We start from the raw sequence: 22,782 nt of genomic DNA, 5'->3' as shown, positions 1-22,782 counted from the left end.
TATCCAAATTAAGAAATTCAATCTATAATAATCTAAATCTATATTACTTTAAGTCTATTTAAATGATTTTATTTTTTAAATCAAACGTTACATTTTTTTAATTTTAAATTTAATTTAGTTTATTGAATTTGGTATTTGGATATTTTTTTTTAATTTTGGAAATTCAAAATAAAAGTGAAGTTTTCTTCGTCATGTGCAAAATCTAGAACTGGCTTCACAAAGAAGGCCTTGCCAAATATCCCAGAATTCCTTACAATTAATAAGTCTTGCAGTTAGAGTTGCTCTCTTGGTCCTTTCCGAGGTTTACTCATGATCCTGCTTAGAAAAGTATGGGGAAATCTTTCTAGTAGTGAAACACAAGGTGTAGATTATGTAACAGTCACAATGCCTATTCTTGCTATCTGCAGCTTCCTTGATGGGATTCAAAGTGTTCTTTCAGGTATCCATGTGAACTTCTTACGTAATCCTTTTTATGTATTCCCTCCATCTTATTTTCTGTCACTATTGGACTATTTTGTCTTACATTAGTTGAGCAAGTATTAACTATTTTTTCCCCAATAATATTATCATGAAGAAACAAATTCCCTTGTAGATATATAGTTGTAGCAATGTAGTGTAGTTGATAAGAATATTTTAGTCACACAAAACGAGACTGTGAGTCAAAATTTTCATTTCCATGCAATACAGGGTTTCTTAATTGGCTAGGAGGCACATAAATTCACTGTTTCAGAACATCCATTTTTGGTTACGTATTAAATAATCAGTCACTTTAATGTTGGAAAACAAGGCATTGCAAGGGGTTCTCTGGTTGGCTGTGCAATTGTGAATCTTGGATCATTTTATTTTGTGGGAGTTCCTTCTGCAGTGGTGTTAGGTTTTGTTATCACATGAAAGGGAAGGTTTATATATTATACATAATTTATCAGTGGTCTTTATAGTTATTTTGACTTGCCAAACTCTTCAGATAAATTTTCCTAATGCATGCATAACTTGAAATAGGGTCTTTGGTTGGGGATTGTTTCTGCATTCATGGTGCAAGTGAAATTTTTTGCTGTCATTACTATCAGAACTAGCTGGGAGAAAGAATTAAGGCACCTATTTCATATCATTTTTCTGTACAAACGACAGTGTCAACATTTTACTATTCACTATTTGCATTTTTTTTTTCCTTGTTCAGGCAACTAAACCAGCAAGGAGAGTCAAAAGTAGCAGAGTCCCTCCTAGAGAAGGTGTAGAAGGAGCAAAAGATACTTTAGAGAATGAGACTTAGTTTGAGTTTAGTAATGATGAAAAACTTTTACACTTATAGCAATAAACACAATTTGAATTTTCTTTTAAAAGCATTAGTAACCAATCATTAGATATTAATGTTAATAAACATTTTTAGTCATCATGTTCTGCATCACTATTATTCGATGGTTTTGGCTTATAAACTACAAAAAAGACTGTCTAAAGTCAATGCATTCAGCCCATGCATGTTTATTCTAATAGTTCAGACTACTTATATTATTGCTTCTCGATTGAATCAGGGTCCAGGTCAAATTTTCTAAATATTACATACATAAACTAATATTAGGTTCCTTCAGAGTTATTATATCTATATGTGGCTGGTGAATATATATATTTATATATTCAAAACTATTAGTTCAAATTTCTCAGATGTATTTCCAAATATTAATCTAAAAGAGCCTTATGTATTAAAATATAAATCCTTTTTTAAGTAGATCTCTTTAAAGAAGGTTTGTTTTTATTAGTTGTTCTTTTAGCATCTATGTAACGTTTCATTTTAATAGTTTTATACTATTAAAATAGTATATTACATTACTGGTATGAGAATCAAAATAGCGCAGCGAATGGCAGTGGGTATGTTCTCATCAGTACAAGGCATGCATGAAGAGGTTTCTAGATCATGTGTTAATGGTTTGTGAGTGATAGCTTTTTTAAAATAATAATGATGTCAGTATCTAAGAATAAGTTGAAAACGTTTTAGTTATCTTCAGGAGTTAAAAAGGGAGTGTATTAATGGAGGAAATAGGTATGAGGCAGAGAAGACAAAGTGAGTCTACTTTATTTTATTCATATATTTCATTACTATCTAAATGTAATATTTTATCATAAAAAAAAATGTTGTTAGGTAAATGTTTCCCCATAACACTACTTGCATTAAAAAATAGTTCCACTTTGTGTATCTTTTATCCTTTCAAGTTGACCACGATCATATAATATTGGAAGGCCTATTTCCTCACTAAGAGCTCCTCACCATTTTTGTATAAGTTTTGGAGATCTTTGTTGGTGTCTGAGAGAGTTCATCAAGAGGGAAAGAGTGGCCACAAATGGCCATATGGAAGGAGACTGTAGAAGAAGCAAAGAAGCAACTGTGGCTGGCAGGTCCAATGGTGTTTGTGTGCGTGTTTCAGTACAGTTTGCAGATGATCTCTCTCATGTTTGTTGGTCATTTGGATGAGTTTCTTCTAGCAGGTGCTTCTTTGGCTGCTTCATTTGTAAATGTAACTGGTTTCAGTATCTTGGTATGTTCACATCATTTTCAGTTGTTAACATTTTTCAGCATGGTTTTAATTATTAATTTCAACATGCATACTTTATACCTCTTAAGATATGTGTAGCCTTTGTGCAGACCAGGAACACAGATTAAGAAAGAATAACATGGTTATGTACTCCAATGCCATAAATTATGTGCTAGTTTTATGTTTATAGTTCTAACTATTTATTTGTGATACAGTGGAATTTTTAAATGTATAATACAATTAACAATGCTCTATTAATTGAGTTGAGTAAATGATGGTTACAACTTTATATATATATATATATATATATATATATATATATATATATATATATATATATTGAAGGGAAATTTCTTGGAATGTGCAATTTGTGCTCAAAGTTGCCTTGTTGAACAGAACATAGTTTAATGATGGACATGGATAAAAAATATAGAAATGTCGTGTTCTGTTTTATTTTATACCTACCATAAAATAGAAATATGTTTGTGTTCCATCGTATCTTCAAATGAATTTTATATATTTATATATGTTTGCTCCAAAAAGTTGTTTTTGGATCTGCATTACTCCATGCAAAAAATCAATATCTGTTGCTTATGTTGATTGGTTATTTAGATAGGCATGTCAAGTGCACTGGACACATTTTGTGGTCAATCATATGGCGCAAAGCAGTATGATATGGTTGGCATACACATGCAGAGAGCCATAGTGGTTACCATGCTTGCAACTATACCAATGTCCATCATTTGGGCATATTTGAGGCCTATTCTGGTTGTTCTGCATCAAGATAAAAGAATTGCAGCACATGCTCAACTATATGCCAGATACTTGATTCCAAGCCTTTCAGCCAATGCTCTTCTTCGGTGCTTTGTTAAATTCCTACAAACACAGAACATTGTCCTTCCTATGGTGCTAGCTTCTGGATTCACTACCTTAACACATGTCCTTCTCTCTTGGCTTTTCATTCTTAAACTTAGACATGGCATCAAGGGAGCTGCCATTGCATTTTGCATTTCAAATTGGCTGAACACAATGCTACTAGCACTTTACATCAGCCTCTCCTCTTCCTGCAAAACCACTTGGACTGGCTTCTCAAGGAAATCCTTGCATAATATTCCTCAATTTCTCAGGCTTGCCTTTCCCTCAACACTCATGGTCTGGTATGATTTGATATCCCTCTTTCACCAAAAATTGACTTCCATAAATGTATAGCAACTTGCAATCAAACTAGTTAATAATGATCTTTTCCATCGTCAAATATATAATGCCTTAAAAAATATCACTTCTATTCCTTGTGACTCATAATATATGAGTAACCAATGTTTATAAGAAGTTTCTAATTGCTCCTCTGTGGTACTATCTTGTGACAGCCTAGAGACCTGGACTTTTGAACTGATGGTACTCCTATCTGGTGCTCTTACTAATCCAACATTGCAAACTTCAGTACTTTCTATATGGTTAGTTCTTGAGTTAAGAGTTTAGGGATGTGATATTGTATTGATAGTTTGAATGCACCTTCTTTTTTCATGTGTTTCTGTCAATGATTGATTGTACTTTTCTTAATTATCCCCAGTTTTCAAACATCTGGGCTCTTTTGGATGATACCCTTTGGAATTGGTGCAGCTGCAAGGTTAGTCTTTCATGCTTAATAAAAAAAATATAATGAAGATGATTCATGGTCAAAAAATGTGCCTGCTATTCCAACGGCATAGCTAACTCTATCACCAAGGTGTATCTCTCAGTTATTTTTTAATATATGTTTGGTTTAACCAGACTCATTACATTTTATTTCCATTCAACAGTACAAGGATCTCTAATGAACTAGGGGCTGGCTGTCCAAAATCTGCATTTTTAGCTGTTAAAGTCACCTTATCAATGTCCTTCATCAGTGGTGCCTTAGAATTTACTCTCCTTATGCTGACAAGGAACTTTTGGGGCCGAATTTTTACCAATGTACCTGAACTAGTCAGTTATGTGGAATCCATGACACCAATTCTTGCAAGCCTTGTCTTTGTAGATTCAATTCAAACAGCATTCTCAGGTATTCAATAAAAACACTATGGATTTTAAGTCAACTTAGATGCAATTCTGAAGTTTCTTTTAGCACTATTCTCCATTTAGAAGTGAAGTTGGAATTCGGTAATCATCATTGTTAAGTGAATTACTAACAGAAAATTCAATTCTGATAAGAAAACGACACTAAAAGCATAAGAGGAACTAAGTCTAAATAGTCTCAACAGATAAAACGTAATATGTCTAGTATCATGTAATCAGCTGCCTTAATGTTTCATGCCATTCTTCTCAAATCTCAATACAACTTCTCTCCAATCTTAGTCATGAAACATGGAATCTCCTTTTAGTGCCTCAGCTGTTATCTAAAGGATAAACGTCAGAGATAAACAGCAAACAAATATTCTATCAAAGTTTGCATCAAAATTGTCTCTTGTGCATGATTTCTGAAGACTGTTTTACCGAGAATTAGGAGGTGGAAAATGAATTCCCCTTTATCAATGGCCTAAAAAAAGAGGCATTAGCATCAGCATGCCATTGACCTGAAGACTTTATGTTAAATCCTTGCATGAACTTGGCCATGGCTAATTCTTTGGGTTGTGAAATTAAAAGGTATAGCCAGAGGATGTGGCTGGCAGAAGCTTGGTGCATTTGTCAATCTTGGATCATATTATCTTGTTGGAGTTCCCTTTTCAATCCTTTTAGCTTTTGTCCTCCACATGAAGGGAGTGGTAAGTAAGATTTAACCCACATCTTGTACCATATTTCATAGTATTAAACTTGTTCAATTGGACCTAATGCTTTTAAATTGATATTGGTTTAAAACCTAAAAGGGGCTCTTGTTAGGGATTGTACTTGCACTCAGCATACAAGTGCTGTGTTTTCTTGCAGTCACCTTACACACCAATTGGGAGAAAGAGGTAAAGTTATCCTGTCTTCTACTCAGTTTTGCCTTCAAATTTGAATCTTAGTAATAATATATGTTATAAGATTTTAATTTTTATAAAATTAATAGTGTAATATTATAAAAATCAATAACTTTCAGCATGAATAGTTCTTTGTAATTAAATGACAATGTAAAATTATTTTATAAATTCAAGGAATAACTTCTTTTTTTTCTGATTGTGTAATCTTGATTTTTCAGGCAAATAAGGCTGCTATAAGAGTAAAAGGCAAAGGGGACCAAGCTGATATACATTAGCTTTTAAGTCACCAAAATGGAACTCAAATGGTTGATGAGAAATTTTTCCAAAATAATGAGAGAGAGGGTTTACATGTTCAATAACATTTATTAATCACTAAAAACAATGTCCACATTAAACAAAAATTTTCAAACTTTTCATTTTCCTGTTATTTAATTTCATTGACTCTGCTAAACACTATTGAAATCTCAGAGGGTAATTTATAGTCTTTATATGAGATATGATAAAAGTGTCAATACATTGAAAGAGATGATAGAGTATCTAAATCTACAAAATGGTTTAAAAATAATCCTATAAGAACTCTACAATGTGAAATGAATACAGTTTAACAATATATACAAACTTTTATAAAACTTTGAGCAGATGAAATTTATCATTTCATCCAAACATGAATGAGTCAAATTTCCAAAGAGTTGACAAGCTTTTTATAAATAATTTAAATATATGTTTCAAACAAATAAAGAAAAAAACATAATATCGTTGTGTCCATTGGTATACATACAGAGACATAAATACATATAAGAGAAGAACATGCAGAGTTAAAAGCTAGCAGAATCAGTGGTATATATAGCAATATATATATATATTGACATTAATTAATATATCATAAACATGGACGTTTATTTATAATATTACAGATATATGTAGTTCTGTCATTGGCATGCACCATGCATATACATATGCATCAACGTAACAGGATCACGTCCTTTACTCTAAACAATGATGATGGATGTGGATGTCCATGCATGCATATGTATGGGTCAGTTGCAAGGGAAGGGTAGCGTGGGGTTGAGTCCACAAATTCCGAGTGTAGTGTTGAAGATAGTTTGTGGTGTTGAATGCATGTCGTCTGCAACACGGTCTAATGCACTGCAAATGGTAGCATTAACGGTGTGTTTTTTAGGAGACCACAGCCATATTGCTTAAGGAAGTCACTGCGGATAAGGTTTTCGATTATGAGTATCAAACGGTTGTTTTGAACACGTGCTGGAATGATGTCTGAGCTAACCATTGAAGACGAAAGGAGAACAAGAAGAAGAAGAAGAAAGGCAGTGGATTTTGAGGTCTCACCCATTTTCATAGCAACTTAATGCTGTGAACTTCATTTGCAACACAATTTATAGATCAACACTTCTTCTGTTTTTCACTTCACAAATGTTTCTTCAATTCAAAATTAAATGAAAAGGAAAGAAAAGTCGAAAAGAAAGGGCTGGCTAGTCTACAACAAAAAGTACAGAGAAAGTTCATAAGTCAAATATCTCATCATTCAATTTACGAAAACACTTATGGCTAAAAATATTGCTGATCGAACACGGTGGTTTTAAAGCTCCTTTCTTCAGCTTTTATGGAAATGTAGGAGTTTTTATGAAATGAGTTTGGTTAGTTTTTCCTTAAAAAGAGAAACATATTTCAAAAGTAGTATATACCAAGAAAAAAACTAGAGAAATTTACAGTAAACTGTTTAATTTTAATTTTGTAAAAAATAATCATGACATACTTTTATATTCATTTCACACATGCTATAAGAATAAAATAGTCAAAAAATGTAAACTTTTGTATTATTTCACAAAAAAAAAATAAAAAATAAGTAAAAATAATGTCAAATTAATGTAAAATATTTAGGTGTACGAAAGAATCTTTTAGAAAAAGAAATTATAAATTTTTTAATTTATTTGAATAAATTTTGATTACACTTTTCTTAATAGAGAGAAAATGTAGACGGATAATTATCGATGGCACGTGATTTGTTGGTAAATATATTTGATAAGAATGTTATTAAAAGTAACATTTGTTAATAACTATTGAGTACCAATATTTATCAATAAATAAAAATAATTATAGAAGATCAAATTTCGTAATAATTATAATAGTTTTTACAAAGACATAACTAATGAATTTCAGTCAGTCAGTTTTCCTTAAAAACATTTAAATTATCAACATATTTTGAATATTAGCGACTAAACATATCTACCGATAATTTCAAATTTTTGTAGTGTCTTACGTTATTAAAGTGGGTTAAGCCAATTCATTCAAGGTCCAATAATTTAACTTCAGTTGGATTGGATAAAACCAATATTATAAAATTATTATAAATATCAGCTTAGCTTCTAAAATACATATATAAATTAAATACATGTATTTAAATTAAAAATTGAATAATATTTGTTATTAAACAGCAAACACGGTTTCGTGTATTTACTTTTTTATTATATTACAGTAATATAATTTTATTATTTTTATAAGTAATTAATTGAAAAATATAAAAAAAATACAATATATATAAATATAATTTTTAAAAAATAATATTAAAAAAATTTAGTGGTTATTTTTAAAAGTAAAAAATATTTAGTTATTTGAAAACAAAGATAATTTATTTAATTACTTAATTTATTGAAAATAAATTATTTTTTATTTATTAAAAAGTAAAATTATTTTATTAAAAGATGATACAGAAAAGTTATCAAATAGTGTATTTTCTTTATATAGTGATATAAGTGATTCTGTACGAAAAATAAAAATAAAGAATGTTTTAAATTAATTTTTATTTATTTATTAAATAAAATACTACTGAGTATTTTTTTAATTGATTCAGTTTAAATAAACTTTCATCAATTCTAACAAGTTTAACCAGTTTTTAATTATATTTTTATTCTTTAATAAGTTTTCCATAGGTAGATTTTATAATTTCTTTTTAAGCTATCTCGTTCTCCAATCAAATCCGATTTTCAAAACAAAAGAGTATGAATTTTTTATGACATTAATTAAACGTATTTTTAATCATCCATATCTTTCATTAACACCAATTATTTCATTTTCCACTCTAATATCTCCTTATTCATACATAAATATTCATTAAAAGAGTGTTATTGCTAGTTGAACATGTTTGTATATATTTAAATTTCAGAATACGAGGTAAAAAAAGAACATATAGAAATATATTTAACAATACATAATTTCGTAGTTGTTGCCACATTATTAAGGGCATCTTAATTAGAGAAAAAGACAATGCTAATTAATACACAATAACAAAGAAAGACTTTTTTTCTTAGTAATTAGACATAGTTGGTCACATCACATACGTAACAATATCTTCTCAATTTGTATAACCTCCATTGTAAAAATATTGATGTTTTACGAATTCCAAATTTCATGGGATTTTTTTCACATACAATTCTATTTAAAATAACAATGTGTGTTGATAAAAAAAAAAGTATAGATTAAATATATCAATTATGGACGAAGTTTAACTCTTTTCAATCAAACTTATATTCGAAATGGGTGAACTGATTTTCAAATAACTTTCCAATATATCTCAAATTAAAAATATTACGTGAAAGATCTTAAGTCAGAAGTATAATAAATAAATTTTAACGTAATTTTTTTATTTTTGGACGTTGATAAATCAGTTAATATATTAAATAAGTAAACAAATTAAAATTTATATTTGAATTTTGGTTTTTTTATAAATATTTGTATTTATTGTGTTTCATTTTGTATTTATTTTTATTGTGGGTGATCTTCAATCATTTAACGTGTAAATTATGCAATTGGGCATTGTTGATTCAAGTAAAGGCCATAAATGAATACATATTTGTTGCATCACAACCAATATGAACTCATTAATCAATGCACACATTCATATAACATTAAAAGCATTTTGTCAATGCAACCTTTTGATATTTCTTTATGTTAATCTAATTTTATTGTAAGGTTTTTCTAACTTCTTATTTGCTTAAACCTTTCCATTTCTTTTGACTCATATTTTTGTAACAAAGTAGCATTGAAAAGTCCTTCTTTCATTGTAATAGACTTCGTTGAGATCTATCACTTTAAAAAAATATAATATTTTGATAAAAGTTAAAATGATAAAATTATGTTATTTAGATATTTAAATTTCTAAGTATAGCATCTTATTTTACTGAAAAAGTGAGTAAAATAATATTTGATTTCTAACATGAATTTTATGGTATTATACATTTCTTATGATGAAATCAGTTCAGTTTAATTGTAATATGTTTATTTATTTTATAAACTATAATAGCTTACTTTCTATTTTGTTTGTGTTTTGTGTTTGTTGTTTTTCTTTTGGAACGATCACTTTTATCAATGTAAGTAGATGAAAAATCAGAAAGTGATGTATTCTAAAAGATGTTGGTGCAGGTATATAGATATAGGATTGTGAAAACTAAGTTTAGCTTCTATATTTCGAAAGCTTTGTAGTTTTATAATAAGCTTTTATTTCCTTGAAGTTGTTTATGTAGAACCTAATATATATACTAGCATGATTGTTTTTGGATAACTAATAGTATATTGACGTGTCTGTAATTATTTATGAAATATATATATATATATATATATATATATATAATATATAATATTTGAAAATAATATTATGTAAATGACAACTAATTAGAGAACAAAATAAATATATATAAAACATTTAAATATAAACTTAAATTTACCACTCCCTTCTCGTTAAGTATCTGATTTATCACTTAAAAATTGGTTATAGGAAAACATATACAATACTCAAAATTTCATTTTATGTTCTTAAAAAGAATTTTAATATAAAAATATAATTTTTTTCAAACATAATTTTCATACAAGAATATAAGAATTTTCCAAAAAGAATTTACATGCAAAATATATAAGAATACTTAAATTAAATTAGTGAGTGTAACAACTTAAAATAAAAAAAGACAAGTATGAAACTCTTATTTTAGTGTCAAATAGAGCAAGAGTTATCTCTCTTCATTATAAAAATGGAATAGAACAAGTGAGACGAAACTAAACAATAAATTGATATTTTATTGTTTTTAAGTAACATATAATATATGAAAAATAAGTAGATGCAATAAGTTTTATACTTTATAGAATTAGGAAAAAAATAACAAGTGAGGACAAAAATATAAAAAAAAAATCTTAATTTGTTTCTCTACATAATTCATCTATTTTTAAGATGTTTAATTTTAGATTTTAATATTCATTAAAATTAAAAGAGGTATATTATAAAAAAATTGAAAATCCTCCTCCATCCTCTGCTGCTTTTTGTAATCCTTTCCGATTTATTTCAACAACTTTATTTTCAATTATTTACTTAAATAAGTTATCTTTTTCTTATACTATTTTTTTTTTCAGTTTCTTTTATAGCTTTTACTTTTTTTTTTCTCATTGACTTTATACAATATGTTTGTACATTATCAAAACAAATCATACTTTTGAGAAGTATCTTCATTTTCAAAGATTTAATTAACAAAAAATTAACTATAAAGAAGTATTGTTTTTTAAGTCTAATTCAATCTCAAAAAATCAATTTATTAAATAAGATTTACATTTCACTTATATATTACAATTTAGTTTTATCTCTCGATTTGAGACTTTTAATCGTAGAGTGAGTTACATGAGAAGGACTCTATGTTGTTGAGTCCACAAATTCTGAGTGCAGCGTTGAAGATATTTATTTCATTAACGAGCCCTATGAGTATCGGACAGACCCTGTATGATTAATGGACATGGTAGCATTAATACTATTTAATGAGACTACAGACTAAATCGTTAGAAGAAGAAGAAAAAAGATAGTGAATTTTGAAGTCTCACCCATTTTCATACACAAACAGATACAGTTCTCAGAAATCACACCTTCGTGCTGTGAATTTCATTTGCAACGTAATTTATAGACCAACACTTCTTCTGCCTTTTTCACTTCACAAATGCTGTTTCAATTCAAAAATTAAATGAAAAGGAAAGAAACGTCAAAAGCGGGTGTTACCAAAAAAAAATAAAAAAATACCGCTTGAAATAATTTTTTTTATCTTTGATACTATTTTTTCTTATTTTTTTTAAAAAATAAAAAAATATTTTTTAATAATCATCTCGTCTTTATAACGTCTTAAATGAATATAAATATATACATAATTAAAAAAATAAAGAAATGATATCTTTTCTATCAAATATTGGTGATACCAAAGGATTATTTCCGAAGGTCTTTGAGCCGTCCATATTGACTTTGGTGAATTAACTTACCAAAGGATATATGACCCTCGGTAAGATGCTGGTATAATTAATTCCAACAGACTTGGGTTTCCCTCTGCCAACTTTCATTTTTCGAGCCAAAGTTTCCCTTTCTTTCTTCGAACCCTCACCAACATTCCCCCTTTCACCAGCATTCCCTCTTTCTTCGAGCCATCGAACCCTCACCAACATTCCCCAAATCTGCAAGGTTTCATTCACGAACGTCGCCTCCCTCCTTCGCACAGGCATTCGCACTTCATTCGCGCAAGCATTCTTCGGTGGCGGTTCGTTCTATGGTTGCAGGGGTTGCGTAACAAAGTGGTTGTCGCTGCGTCAGGAGGGCTTCGTGGAGGAGTCGACAACGATGACGAGGGGCTTCCTGGTGCGTTAAGAGCAGTGTGGGGTTCGTGGAGGAGGCAACAACCGAAGACAACACACCTGCTCGACTTCTCTCGCGTCGATATGTAAGTCTCTTCACTCCTCATTTTTCCTATTTTTCATCTTCTTTTCACTGTTTTGCTTTAATTTTTAGCTTTTATAATTTGTTCCAAACTTGTTCTAAACCATTTTACCATGGAAAATATTAGTGGAGCATTTTGTGTAAAGCTCCTTGATTAGTTGATTGTGTGGCCTGCCCAAAATGACAAACTATCTTCACCTTAGTGATTGATATCTTATTCATCTTGTTTGCTGCTTATTTTCAGTGTTTTAAAACATGCAACAACCGTGGAAGTTGCATTTAGTCTCGAAGTTTCATCAACCTCCCTCGAGACATATGGCACAAGCAAAGCTATAGATAATGGCACAAACAATGGCTCGCTGTCTACATATTTTGCTAAAGAAAAAATTCATATCCTAGTGGTTTAGTTTAGGATCATTGCTTTTGTTTAAAGGTTTTGAATTCACAAAACCTCTTCCAATTAATTAGGTTTGGAAGTGAAGCAGGGCTTACTTGTATTTCATAGAGACTTCTCTCCCTCTGCTGGTATTCAAGAAAGCCAGACTCCCATTGCTTTTCATAACTCTTCATTGACCTTGCTAATCCTCCCTATCACTTTTTTATTACTGAATACAAAAATTGAACTCTAATTCTTATTAACCTTATATTACTCCTGACTTGGGCCTCTTGGCGAAGGTTGTTTTTTTGCTCATTGACAACAACATCAGCATCTTTATTGTCTACACCAGTACAAACTTTATATTATGCGAGAAAGACTTTCTCTTATTTTTCTTTCTCTCTTATTTGGTCGTTGTCTTCAAATGACTCTAATGTATATTACTAATCTGATTCATCTCTAAAGGAGACTTAATTATTCTCATTATTTGGGTCTATTTTCTTTATAAGAAGGGAGCTCAGTAACTCAGCATTTAATAATGTTAGTTAAAAGATAAAACAATCTAAAATAATACTTTGAAAACGTGAAAAAAGATAAGGAAAAATTAATATTTTCACTTGTTTGTTAATGTTTGTGACAAATCATAATTAAAATATGAATTTAAATAGTATCTTTAAATTACACTTTTACAACTAAAAAGTTGTAACTAAAAAGTTATTTTAATATATATATGCCTAGTTATTAATTTTTTTCTCATTTTAGAGAAAATAAAATTTAAGTATAAATTAAAAATTTTAAATTCCACTTCTGCAATTAAAAAAAAATCCTATTGTACAGTTTTATCTTCTTTCTAGTGCTATTTTAATCTAAATTTGTCTTTTTGTTTTACGTTAGTGATAAGTGTCTCTTAATATAATCTTTAATTTTAAAAGGATTCAAAACAAATTTTAATATGAAATTTATTTATGCTCATTATGAGTTTAAGTTATATTGGACTAGAAAAAAAATATAATTTTTTAATTGTAGGTCAAAATAAATTTCAATGCACTTAACAGTGGATAAGTGTCTCTTCATATAATCTTTAATTTTAAAAGGATTAAAAAAAATTAATATAAAATTTATTTATGCTCACTATGAGTTTAAGTTATATTGGACTAGAAAAAATATAATTTTTTAATTGTAGGTCAAAAAAATTCAAACTTAACATACGGTTTAAATTATTTCAGTTTGATTGAAAGCGACTGATCTATCACCACGGATTTATAATTTTAAACTACTATTTTATTATAATTATTTATTATTTTTAATTATGTAAAATATTTTTAAAAATTAAAATGTTGTTCAATAACTTTTTAATGATATAATATTTATTTGTCATGTAAGTGGACATTTTAATTTTTACTTATTCTTTTTATAATAATCCTTAACAAAAATATATAAATAAACACGTTGATTCAACTATTGTAAATAAATGAGTTTGTATTGTAATTAATGTATACATTTAATTAAAATTATAAAAGTTGTTTAAATTATTCAATTCACTTAATTTAATTATCAATTGAATTATAAAATTTATCATTCTTCTTAAAAGACAGTTTGATAGCTTTATATATAATTCTTGAGTCAAGATAAGTGTTACTAATAATTTATTATCTAAAACAAATTTACTAATAGACATGGGAAAATTAGGAATAGTAAACAGACCATAGATATCAAATATTTGTTTTCTTTCATTCATATTAATTATTAATTAGTGATAAGAAAATATGATATAGTGCACTACAATATTTCATATTGAAACATATAATATAAGTTTGTTGATTAATTTTAAACTTGTTAAAATTACATTGTAAATAAAATAACAATTTTATTAATATATTTATTTCCCCTTTATATTTTTCATGTAGACATATATGACACATATTGTATTTTGGCAACTATTGTGATTGCATCATATTCAATGCCAATTTTCTTTTACTATAATGCTTTTCATGCCCTTTTCAAGGTCATCATGTCCAATCATATAAATCTCTCTGTTTGATAAAGTTGGTCCCATCAATGTCCAATATAAAAATTTCACTATATTTTCAAAAATTAAAAATTACCTTCATTTATAATGATTTTTTGTCTTTTAGCCATTTCTCTTCCATGCATATGTCTCTATTTCAATGCGAGGATTAATAAAATAAAAATATAAATAATGATGTATTTTCTTTTATTTGATTAAGAGAAAAAATAAAATAAAAATCTTCAAATTCGAAACTTGCTTAGGTGATAAATATACCTTCGAACTAAGAATACGTCCATTATTATTATTATTATTATTATTATTATTATTATTATTATTATTATATTATTATTATTTATATACGTATTTATCAAAATTATTTCGATAAATTTATTCGTAAATACTATATTAACTTTTTGAAAATTAAGTTTAACTTACGTGTAAGTTTTTTTCTTACTAGTATAAAAACGTTTACATATATATATATATATATATATATATATATATATATATATATATATATATATATATATATATATATATATATATATATAAGTACTGGATAAAATGGGTAGTCATTTTGGTCTCTAATAACATTAGTCATTAATTTTGGTAATTATGTATCAAGAAGATAGTAATTAATACAAATCAACAATTAAATCAGTCATAACTTAATTAGTAATATTATTTTTTCATTTATAGTGATAGAAATTTTAGTCATTATTTACTACAAGTGAATTCTTATGTTAATATATATTATAGGGTTAAATATGTTTTTAATCCCTAAATTATGAATTGATTTTGTTTTTAGTCCTTCTTTCAAACTAAGGTACTTTTCGGTCATTCTCCTCTAGGAAATCATAATTTTTCGTCCTAAAAACTCAACGGCGTTAAAAAAAACTGAGCTGGCTAACGGTGGAGTGTCATGTCATTTTTTTTTACAGAGTCAATTTGTCCCTCATCGTATGGTAATGACCAAACAGTATTGATAATGACTGAACGGTTATAATGACTGAATGGTGATTGTAATCGAACAGTATTGGTAATGGTCGAACGATTATAACGACTGAATGGTGATGGTAACCGAACAATGATGGTGACTGAATGATGATAGTGATCGAACGGTGAGGGACAAATTGATTCAGTATCAGAAAAAAAAATGAAGTGGCACTTCACCGTTAGCCAGCTTAGCTTCTTTTTAACGCTGTTAGTTTTAGAGGACGAAAAATTAAGGTTTCCTAAAAGAAGATGACTAAAATGTACCTTACTTTGAATGAGAGACTAAAAACAAATTTGATTGATAGATTAGAGACTAAAAACATATTTAGCCCTGTATTATATAAATTCTTATATACATTAAATAAATTCTTATATACATTACATAAATATGCATTAATTAAGTATTGAATTTCTTTATATTAATATAAGAACTTTTAATGGTATAATAACATATTTCTAATTAACACTTCACATTATATTATTAATTAATTAAATGTTCTTTTAAATATAACCTTTAAATTAATAATTTCAATACTTATCAATCTTATCATATACCTATAGTTAAATAATAATAATAAATATTTAGAGTAAATTTTACTTATAAAGTTATATTGTGATTTAAAATAGTTTAAAGTTAAATAAAATTTGTTTAAAATGCTTCAAAACATTTATTGTGTAACATAGTTTACAAAATTTAATAATATCATTATAGCTTATAATAATATAGCTTGTTTAAGTTTTTTTAATATTTAATGATAAAATTAATAATTTTTTTTGAAATTGATTAAAATAGTTGAATACATTCAATAATAACATTATATATTATTGGAAATAGTTTGAAAAGTTACTAATAGCATTACAACTCTGTTTACTCTTTGAATTGTTTTTAAATCAGGAAATAATTACATCATTTAATAACTATTTAATTTTTTTATATAAAATTTTAATATATAATATGATATCATTTAAGTATGTTACTAAATGGATTAAAGTGAATCACTAAATGCGTTTATTTTTATTTTATTTTTTCTTTACTCATTTTCTAATTCAACTACGTCAACGCGGCGTTTTCGAAAAAACCATGCCACGAAGCCAGTTTCCATGCAAAGAAACAAAAAGCTGTCTATTTTTTTATCTGTTTTCAAAAAGTTTTTGAAGATGCCAAATTCTAATTTTCGAATAAAAACATATAGCATTTAATGATATGATGTATTCTAATAATAAATTCAGTCTTTCTTTTTTATCGTTTACAGAAGTTTATATTTATGAGAAAACACTCCCTTTAAGACCAAAAACTATCAATATTGAACAAAAAATTATAGTAAAATCTGCACCTACATTTGAGAATGAACACATGTTAAGATTTATTAATTATTTGTAACAGTAAAGTTATACAGGGTTCTAATTAATGTTATATATTAATGTATTTATATCAATTTAATAAAAAAGTAAATATTTTATTTATGTTTGACCATACTAGGATTTTGTTTATATAGATAGTATTGTGTTGTTGGGGAAAGTACTGTCATTATAGTGAGAAAGAGAGAATGCCGTTGTGGAGAAAGGAGGTGAAAGAAGAAGCAAAGAAACAGCTATGGCTGGCAGGACCTATGATATTTGTGTGTGTGTTTCAGTTCAGTTTGCAGCTTATATCTCTCATGTTTGTAGGTCATTTGAGTGAGATATGTTTGGCTGCTGTATCTCTGTCAACTTCAATTGTCAATTCTACTGGTTTCAATGTCATGGTAAGTTTTTTTTTTTTTTTTTTTTTTTTTTTTTTTTTTTGTTTTTTTTTTTTTTTTTTTTTTTTTTTTTTTTTTTTTTTTTACACCATTTTCTCTGTGTTATAGTTTACCAACTTCTTGCAGAATGTTTTCTCAGATGAGATCTATACATGCATGTTAATTATAATTACTTTGCATAATTATATGTCATATATATGGAAGTTTTCTTTCTCAGTCACCCCAATTTCAAGTTTTGCATAACTCCTGAAGATATATCTTTCTCAAACAAGAAAAATGTATAAAACTATATAAGTTCAAATTTCATTGTTGATTAAGAGGAAAAGAACAAGCACCAAGTTTATTACAGATCCTTTCTAGTGTTTTGCTTGAGCTGTCAGAGTTTTCAATATACTGGTACATATGTGTTCAACACTGATCATTTTGCAATTGTAGATTTACACAGGTTGATAAGAATCTGGTCTGAATGTGAGTTTGAATTTATTTGGGGAGATCACTTTTTTCCACTTTACTCTCTTTTTAAATGTTGTTAAGTTTTTTTTAAATAAATAAAAAGATAAATAATTTTTTAATTTTAATAAATTATTGTATTTTTTATTTGTTATTTTTATTTCTACTTGTGGTAAATAATAAAAGAGAAATTGTAATTTTGAATTAAAAAATAAATCTTTCAAAACAATATTAAAGAGAATAATTTGAATTAGAGAAATCTATTAAAACTGTAATTGTTATCGTCATTAAGTCCTGTACCAGTAATTTTTAAGTTGGTGTGTGTTGGAACTCAAACATGTTATTAATGTCTTGTTGGGTGGGTAATAAGAATGTCTGTTTTCTAGGTTCTTCCCTCTTCAAAACCTAAACATCTTTTTCCTATCTCGATGTGCATAATTATTAAGGTTGTCTGCTGGTTGATGTACATAGATTGTTTTAATTTAGGGTTTAACATCTCAAACCAAATCAAATTAATGTTCAATTAATCTTACAGAGAATATAATATTTAACATTTTTTTAACATAAAACTTTAATATAATTAATGGGTTTATAGATATCTTTATATATATATATATATATATATATATATATATATATATATATTGTTCATATATTAATATTTTTTTCCTCATAAACTTATAATTTCATACTTAAATTTGATTCCTTATTATCAAATAGCACAACACATATTTTATATAATGTATATATGATTATTATATACACATTTTATTGACTAATGTTGATGGTTCAATTTGCTTAGATGGGTCTATCAAGTGCATTGGACACATTTTGTGGCCAAGCATATGGAGCAAAGCAGTATCACATGCTTGGTGTGCACACCCAAGGAGCCATGGTGGTTCTTATCATTGCTAGCATACCAGTGTCCATTATTTGGGTATACTTAGAGCCTATTCTTGTGCTTTTACATCAAGACAAAGAAGTTGCAAAACTAGCTCAACTATATGCCAGATATTTGATCCCAAGTCTTTCCGCCAATGCTCTTCTTCGATGCATTACTAAGTTCTTACAAACCCAAAACATAGTCTTTCCTATGGTGCTAGCCACTGGCTTGACTAGTTTGTTGCACTTGCTTCTCTGTTGGGTTTTCATTCTAAAACTTGACCTTGGTATCAAAGGATCTGCCATTGCAATTTGCATATCAAATTGGTTTAACACCATAATCTTTGCACTTTACATTCGATTCTCCCCTTCATGCAAACAAACTTGGACTGGTTTCTCTAAGGAAGCATTGCATAACATCCCAAAATTTCTCAGACTTGCCTTTCCTTCAGCAGTCATGGTGTGGTAAGTTCTTGTTTTCTGAACCACAACTTTCTTTCATAGAATATAACAACTTAACATTGCAACCAACATAGTTAATGAGTACATTTTTCATGCATCATTTTAAAGATACACTATTATAAACAAAACTTTTTATAATAGGTAAAACAGAATTTCTATAACAGTAATAGGTTTTTACAGCATCATAAAAAGGATGAGTTTTTTATACCAGAATATTGTCATAATCCGTTTTACTTGTTATATAATTAATTCTATTAAAATATGTACACAACTTAGTCCATACATGACATGCTTTTGTCATCAATTTATCTCTTGAAGCAAAATAAAAATCACTCTTTAATCATCTTAAGATCAAGTTATGTGACTGGTAAAGAAAAGAGTAATGTAATGTAGGGTATATTTTTGGAGGATGGCAATGTACATTTACTTTAATCTTAAACTTGTAAGAACTTGTTTAGTTTCCTTGTCACTAGAATGTGAATGACTGATGCTGAGATATTCTGATTGTTGCTTCTGTTGTATTGTATCATTATGTTGCAGCTTAGAATCATGGACGTTTGAAATAATTGTGATCTTGTCGGGTGTTCTTGCTAATGCGAAGATGGAAACATCTGTTCTTTCTATATGGTTAGTTTTTCTGTTGATATCTGAAGTAATAAGCTAATGTTTGTTCTGGATACTGTATAGAATATGCTGTTATATTTTTATCTTTCTTAATGGAAACCCCACTTCCTTCTCAATGTATGATCAGTTGTATTTCCTTTTGCATCTCAGCCTTAACACGTCTGGTATATTTTGGATGGTACCATTTGGAGTTAGTGCTGCTGGAAGGTTAGTCTTTCTTAGAGAAATGCATTGTTTATATGGTAATACCATATATTATTGACCATAACATGTCTAACTACATGTTATACCTCTCAAACAGTACAAGGATCTCAAATGAATTAGGAGCTGGTAGACCAAAAGCTGCATATTTAGCAGTTAAAGTCACCATGTTCATGGCCTTTTTGGTGGGGCTTGTAGAATTTTCTGTCCTTATGTCGTTATGGAAAGTTTGGGGGCGTGCTTTTACCAATGTGCATGAAGTTCTCACACATGTGATTTCCATGATGCCAATTCTTGCAAGTTCTGCCTTTGTAGATTCAATTCAAACAGCATTTCAAGGTATTGAATAAGTTCATTCAATGATGAGGTTCAAAAAGTCCATTTTTCCATTTCCCTTTGGTTTAATCCTTTTCGACATCCCTATTTATGTACGAATGTCTCAATTGGGTCCTCGTTTTTTAAAGTGTATCAAAATGGTCCTTAATTTTGAAAATTGATATCAATTGAGTCCTTTCCGTTAAGTTGGCTGGACGGCGTTAAAAAAATTGATGAGTGGATGCTGAGATGACGAACGAACGCTCGTCCACCAGAGAACGAACGCTCGTCGACCTCTTACTGCTGGACGACCGTTCGTTCCACACTGGACGACCGTTCGTTCGGTGGTCGACAAGCGTTCGTTTGCTGGTGGACGAGCGTTCGTTCGCTGGTGGACGAGCGTTCGTTCGTCATCTCAGCATCCACTCATCAATTTTTTTAACGCCGTCCAGCCAACTTAACGGAAAGGACTCAATTGATATCAATTTTCAAAATTAAGGACCATTTTGATACACTTTAGAAAACAAGGACCCATCTGAGACATTCGTACATAAATAGGGATGTCGAAAAGGATTAAACCTTTCCCTTTTGATTGAATGTTCAAGAATTGCATTAAATTGATTCAACGAAAACAAAGTAATCTCATCCAATTCCATTATTTCTCTTATATTTTCATTATATTATAGAATGTGAACTTTTTCACTGATTATGAACAGGTGTTGCCAGAGGATGTGGTTGGCAGAAACTTGGTGCATATATCAATCTAGGATCTTATTATATTTTGGGTGTTCCTTTTTCCGTTGTCTCAGCTTTTGTATTCCACATGAAGGGACAGGTAAATTAGCCATTTAACTTTTTAAAAAAGATCTTACAGTAAATATCAATGTGTAATTTATTAACAGCTGAAACTATTAAATATTAATGTGTTGATTCTTGATGAGTACAGGGGCTATTTTTAGGGATTGTATTAGCACTTACTGTGCAAGTGGTGTGTTTTCTTCTTCTCACCTTACAGGCCAATTGGGAGAAAGAAGTAAGTGTTGAGAAAAACTCACGTTATACACACTCTCTGATATTTTTCTTAGACTGAATATGTTATTTATTGATAATTGAAGGGTAAATAGTCGTGATACTTGCAATATTACGGAAATAAAAATAAAATCTGAAATGAAATTTCAACTATCTTAAAAATAAAATTTGTCTAATCTATCATAAAATATAATGTATCTAAATAAATAGAAAATCATAACTACTTGTTCCTATTTTATCTCTATCAAAATAAAACTAAATATTACTAGACCTAAAACTAATAAAATAAGATTTAAACAAAATTATTAATAAAACTCTAAAAGTTAAGTTTATCTCAAGAGTAAGTTATCTTATCTTCAACTCAATTTGTTAACCAATTCTATTTGTACTAATATAATTTTGGGTTTTTGACTTTATTTTTATTGAAAATTTTATGTCAACTAAACGTATGATCAATTTAGAATATATAAATGAATATAAATTTTACTTAACAAGTCAGTTTTGTATGATTAAGTTGAATTTAAAGTTCACTTCTTAATCATTTTATCAATTGGTTTTACACAATTAAATTTGTCTTAAACCTGTGATCTAAATTTTGTTTTTACAAATGTGATTGTAGATTTCACAAGATTGAACTTGCCTTAAACCAGTGTTATATGAAATTTTGTTTTTACAAATATGATTCTATATCTTTTGAATGTGCTCTAATGAAGTTTTAGTGTCTTCCTTGTAATATCTCACTATGAAGCAAGTGTGATGCAATGTCATATATTGAAGCAATTATTTCTGATCAATTGTACGTCTAATTATATTAGGGGAACTTTAAAATAAATTTATTGTAAGTGATTAAACTAATTAGTTCTCTTAATTTGATTCTTTGGTGGTTGTTCCTTGACTAATATCGGTTTGTTTTGTTTATTGTTCAGGCAGAAAGGGCAGTTGCAAGAGTAAGAAACAGTGAAGCCAATGTTGAGGACCAAAATATTGATGTTGCTTCATAGTTTAACAATATTTGTTCTAAGTAGAGCACTTATCTTGGAAAATTAATGTTGTTTAATTATATGAATCCCAAACTTAGCATCAATGTACTTAAGCACAACATAATTATAACTTTGTAGCACACACTCTCAAAACAATAACCGTCAATTTTCTGAGAAATTATGAACCAATTTCTTTTAGTCTATATTCTGGTGCAATAAAATAAAATAAAATGTGTGAAGAAAAAAGGAAAGTGAGTAAAAAATATTTATTTGCTGAGAAGTAAAAGTAACATTAAAATGAAATAAAATTGTCATGGTAAAGTAATAAATAAATTAAAATAGTGTTACTGTTTTTATCGGATTTTTGCAAGGAAGATTTTTTTCAAGATGGAATATGAGACTTTGAAGACATTCATTTATTACAGAAATTTTCTAACGTCAATAAAAATTTAAAAATATTAATATTGAGTGATGAAAAGAAATTAAGTAAGTTTTTCATGTTATATTT

At 28.3% G+C, this 22,782-nt stretch overlaps 2 protein-coding genes across 3 annotated transcripts; both read left to right on the top strand.

Moving 5' to 3' along the window:
- Window positions 1–1,177: 1,177 nt before the first annotated feature.
- Window positions 1,178–6,300, top strand: LOC124833023 (protein DETOXIFICATION 16-like). 2 transcript variants are annotated; one of them, XM_047307386.2, is made up of 8 exons: window positions 1,178–2,528; window positions 3,138–3,682; window positions 3,893–3,979; window positions 4,096–4,152; window positions 4,325–4,563; window positions 5,145–5,263; window positions 5,366–5,452; window positions 5,677–6,300. In XM_047307386.2, exons 1-8 carry the CDS (start codon window positions 2,334–2,336, stop codon window positions 5,731–5,733), a joined length of 1,386 nt encoding a protein of 461 aa, XP_047163342.2. In that variant the 5' UTR covers window positions 1,178–2,333; the 3' UTR covers window positions 5,734–6,300. The 2 variants fall into 2 exon arrangements, with proteins under 2 accessions (XP_047163342.2, XP_087950391.1); XM_088094265.1 differs by having other exon boundaries at window positions 2,337–2,478.
- A 10,812-nt stretch (window positions 6,301–17,112) lies between these two features.
- On the top strand, window positions 17,113–22,471 carry LOC124833005 (protein DETOXIFICATION 16-like). Its single transcript, XM_047307363.2, has 8 exons — window positions 17,113–17,334; window positions 18,584–19,128; window positions 19,666–19,752; window positions 19,900–19,956; window positions 20,051–20,289; window positions 20,982–21,100; window positions 21,212–21,298; window positions 22,221–22,471. The coding sequence occupies exons 1-8, from the start codon at window positions 17,137–17,139 to the stop codon at window positions 22,293–22,295; spliced, it is 1,407 nt and encodes a 468-aa protein (XP_047163319.2). The 5' UTR covers window positions 17,113–17,136; the 3' UTR covers window positions 22,296–22,471.
- The last annotated feature ends 311 nt before the right edge of the window (window positions 22,472–22,782 follow it).

This window comes from Vigna umbellata, chromosome 7, assembly GCF_029865625.1.
Source record: "Vigna umbellata cultivar VRB3 chromosome 7, Vumbellata_1.0, whole genome shotgun sequence".
NCBI lineage: Eukaryota > Viridiplantae > Streptophyta > Magnoliopsida > Fabales > Fabaceae > Vigna > Vigna umbellata.
The sequence above is the reverse complement of the archived record's forward strand: the minus strand, read 5'-3'. Positions and strand labels throughout refer to the sequence as shown.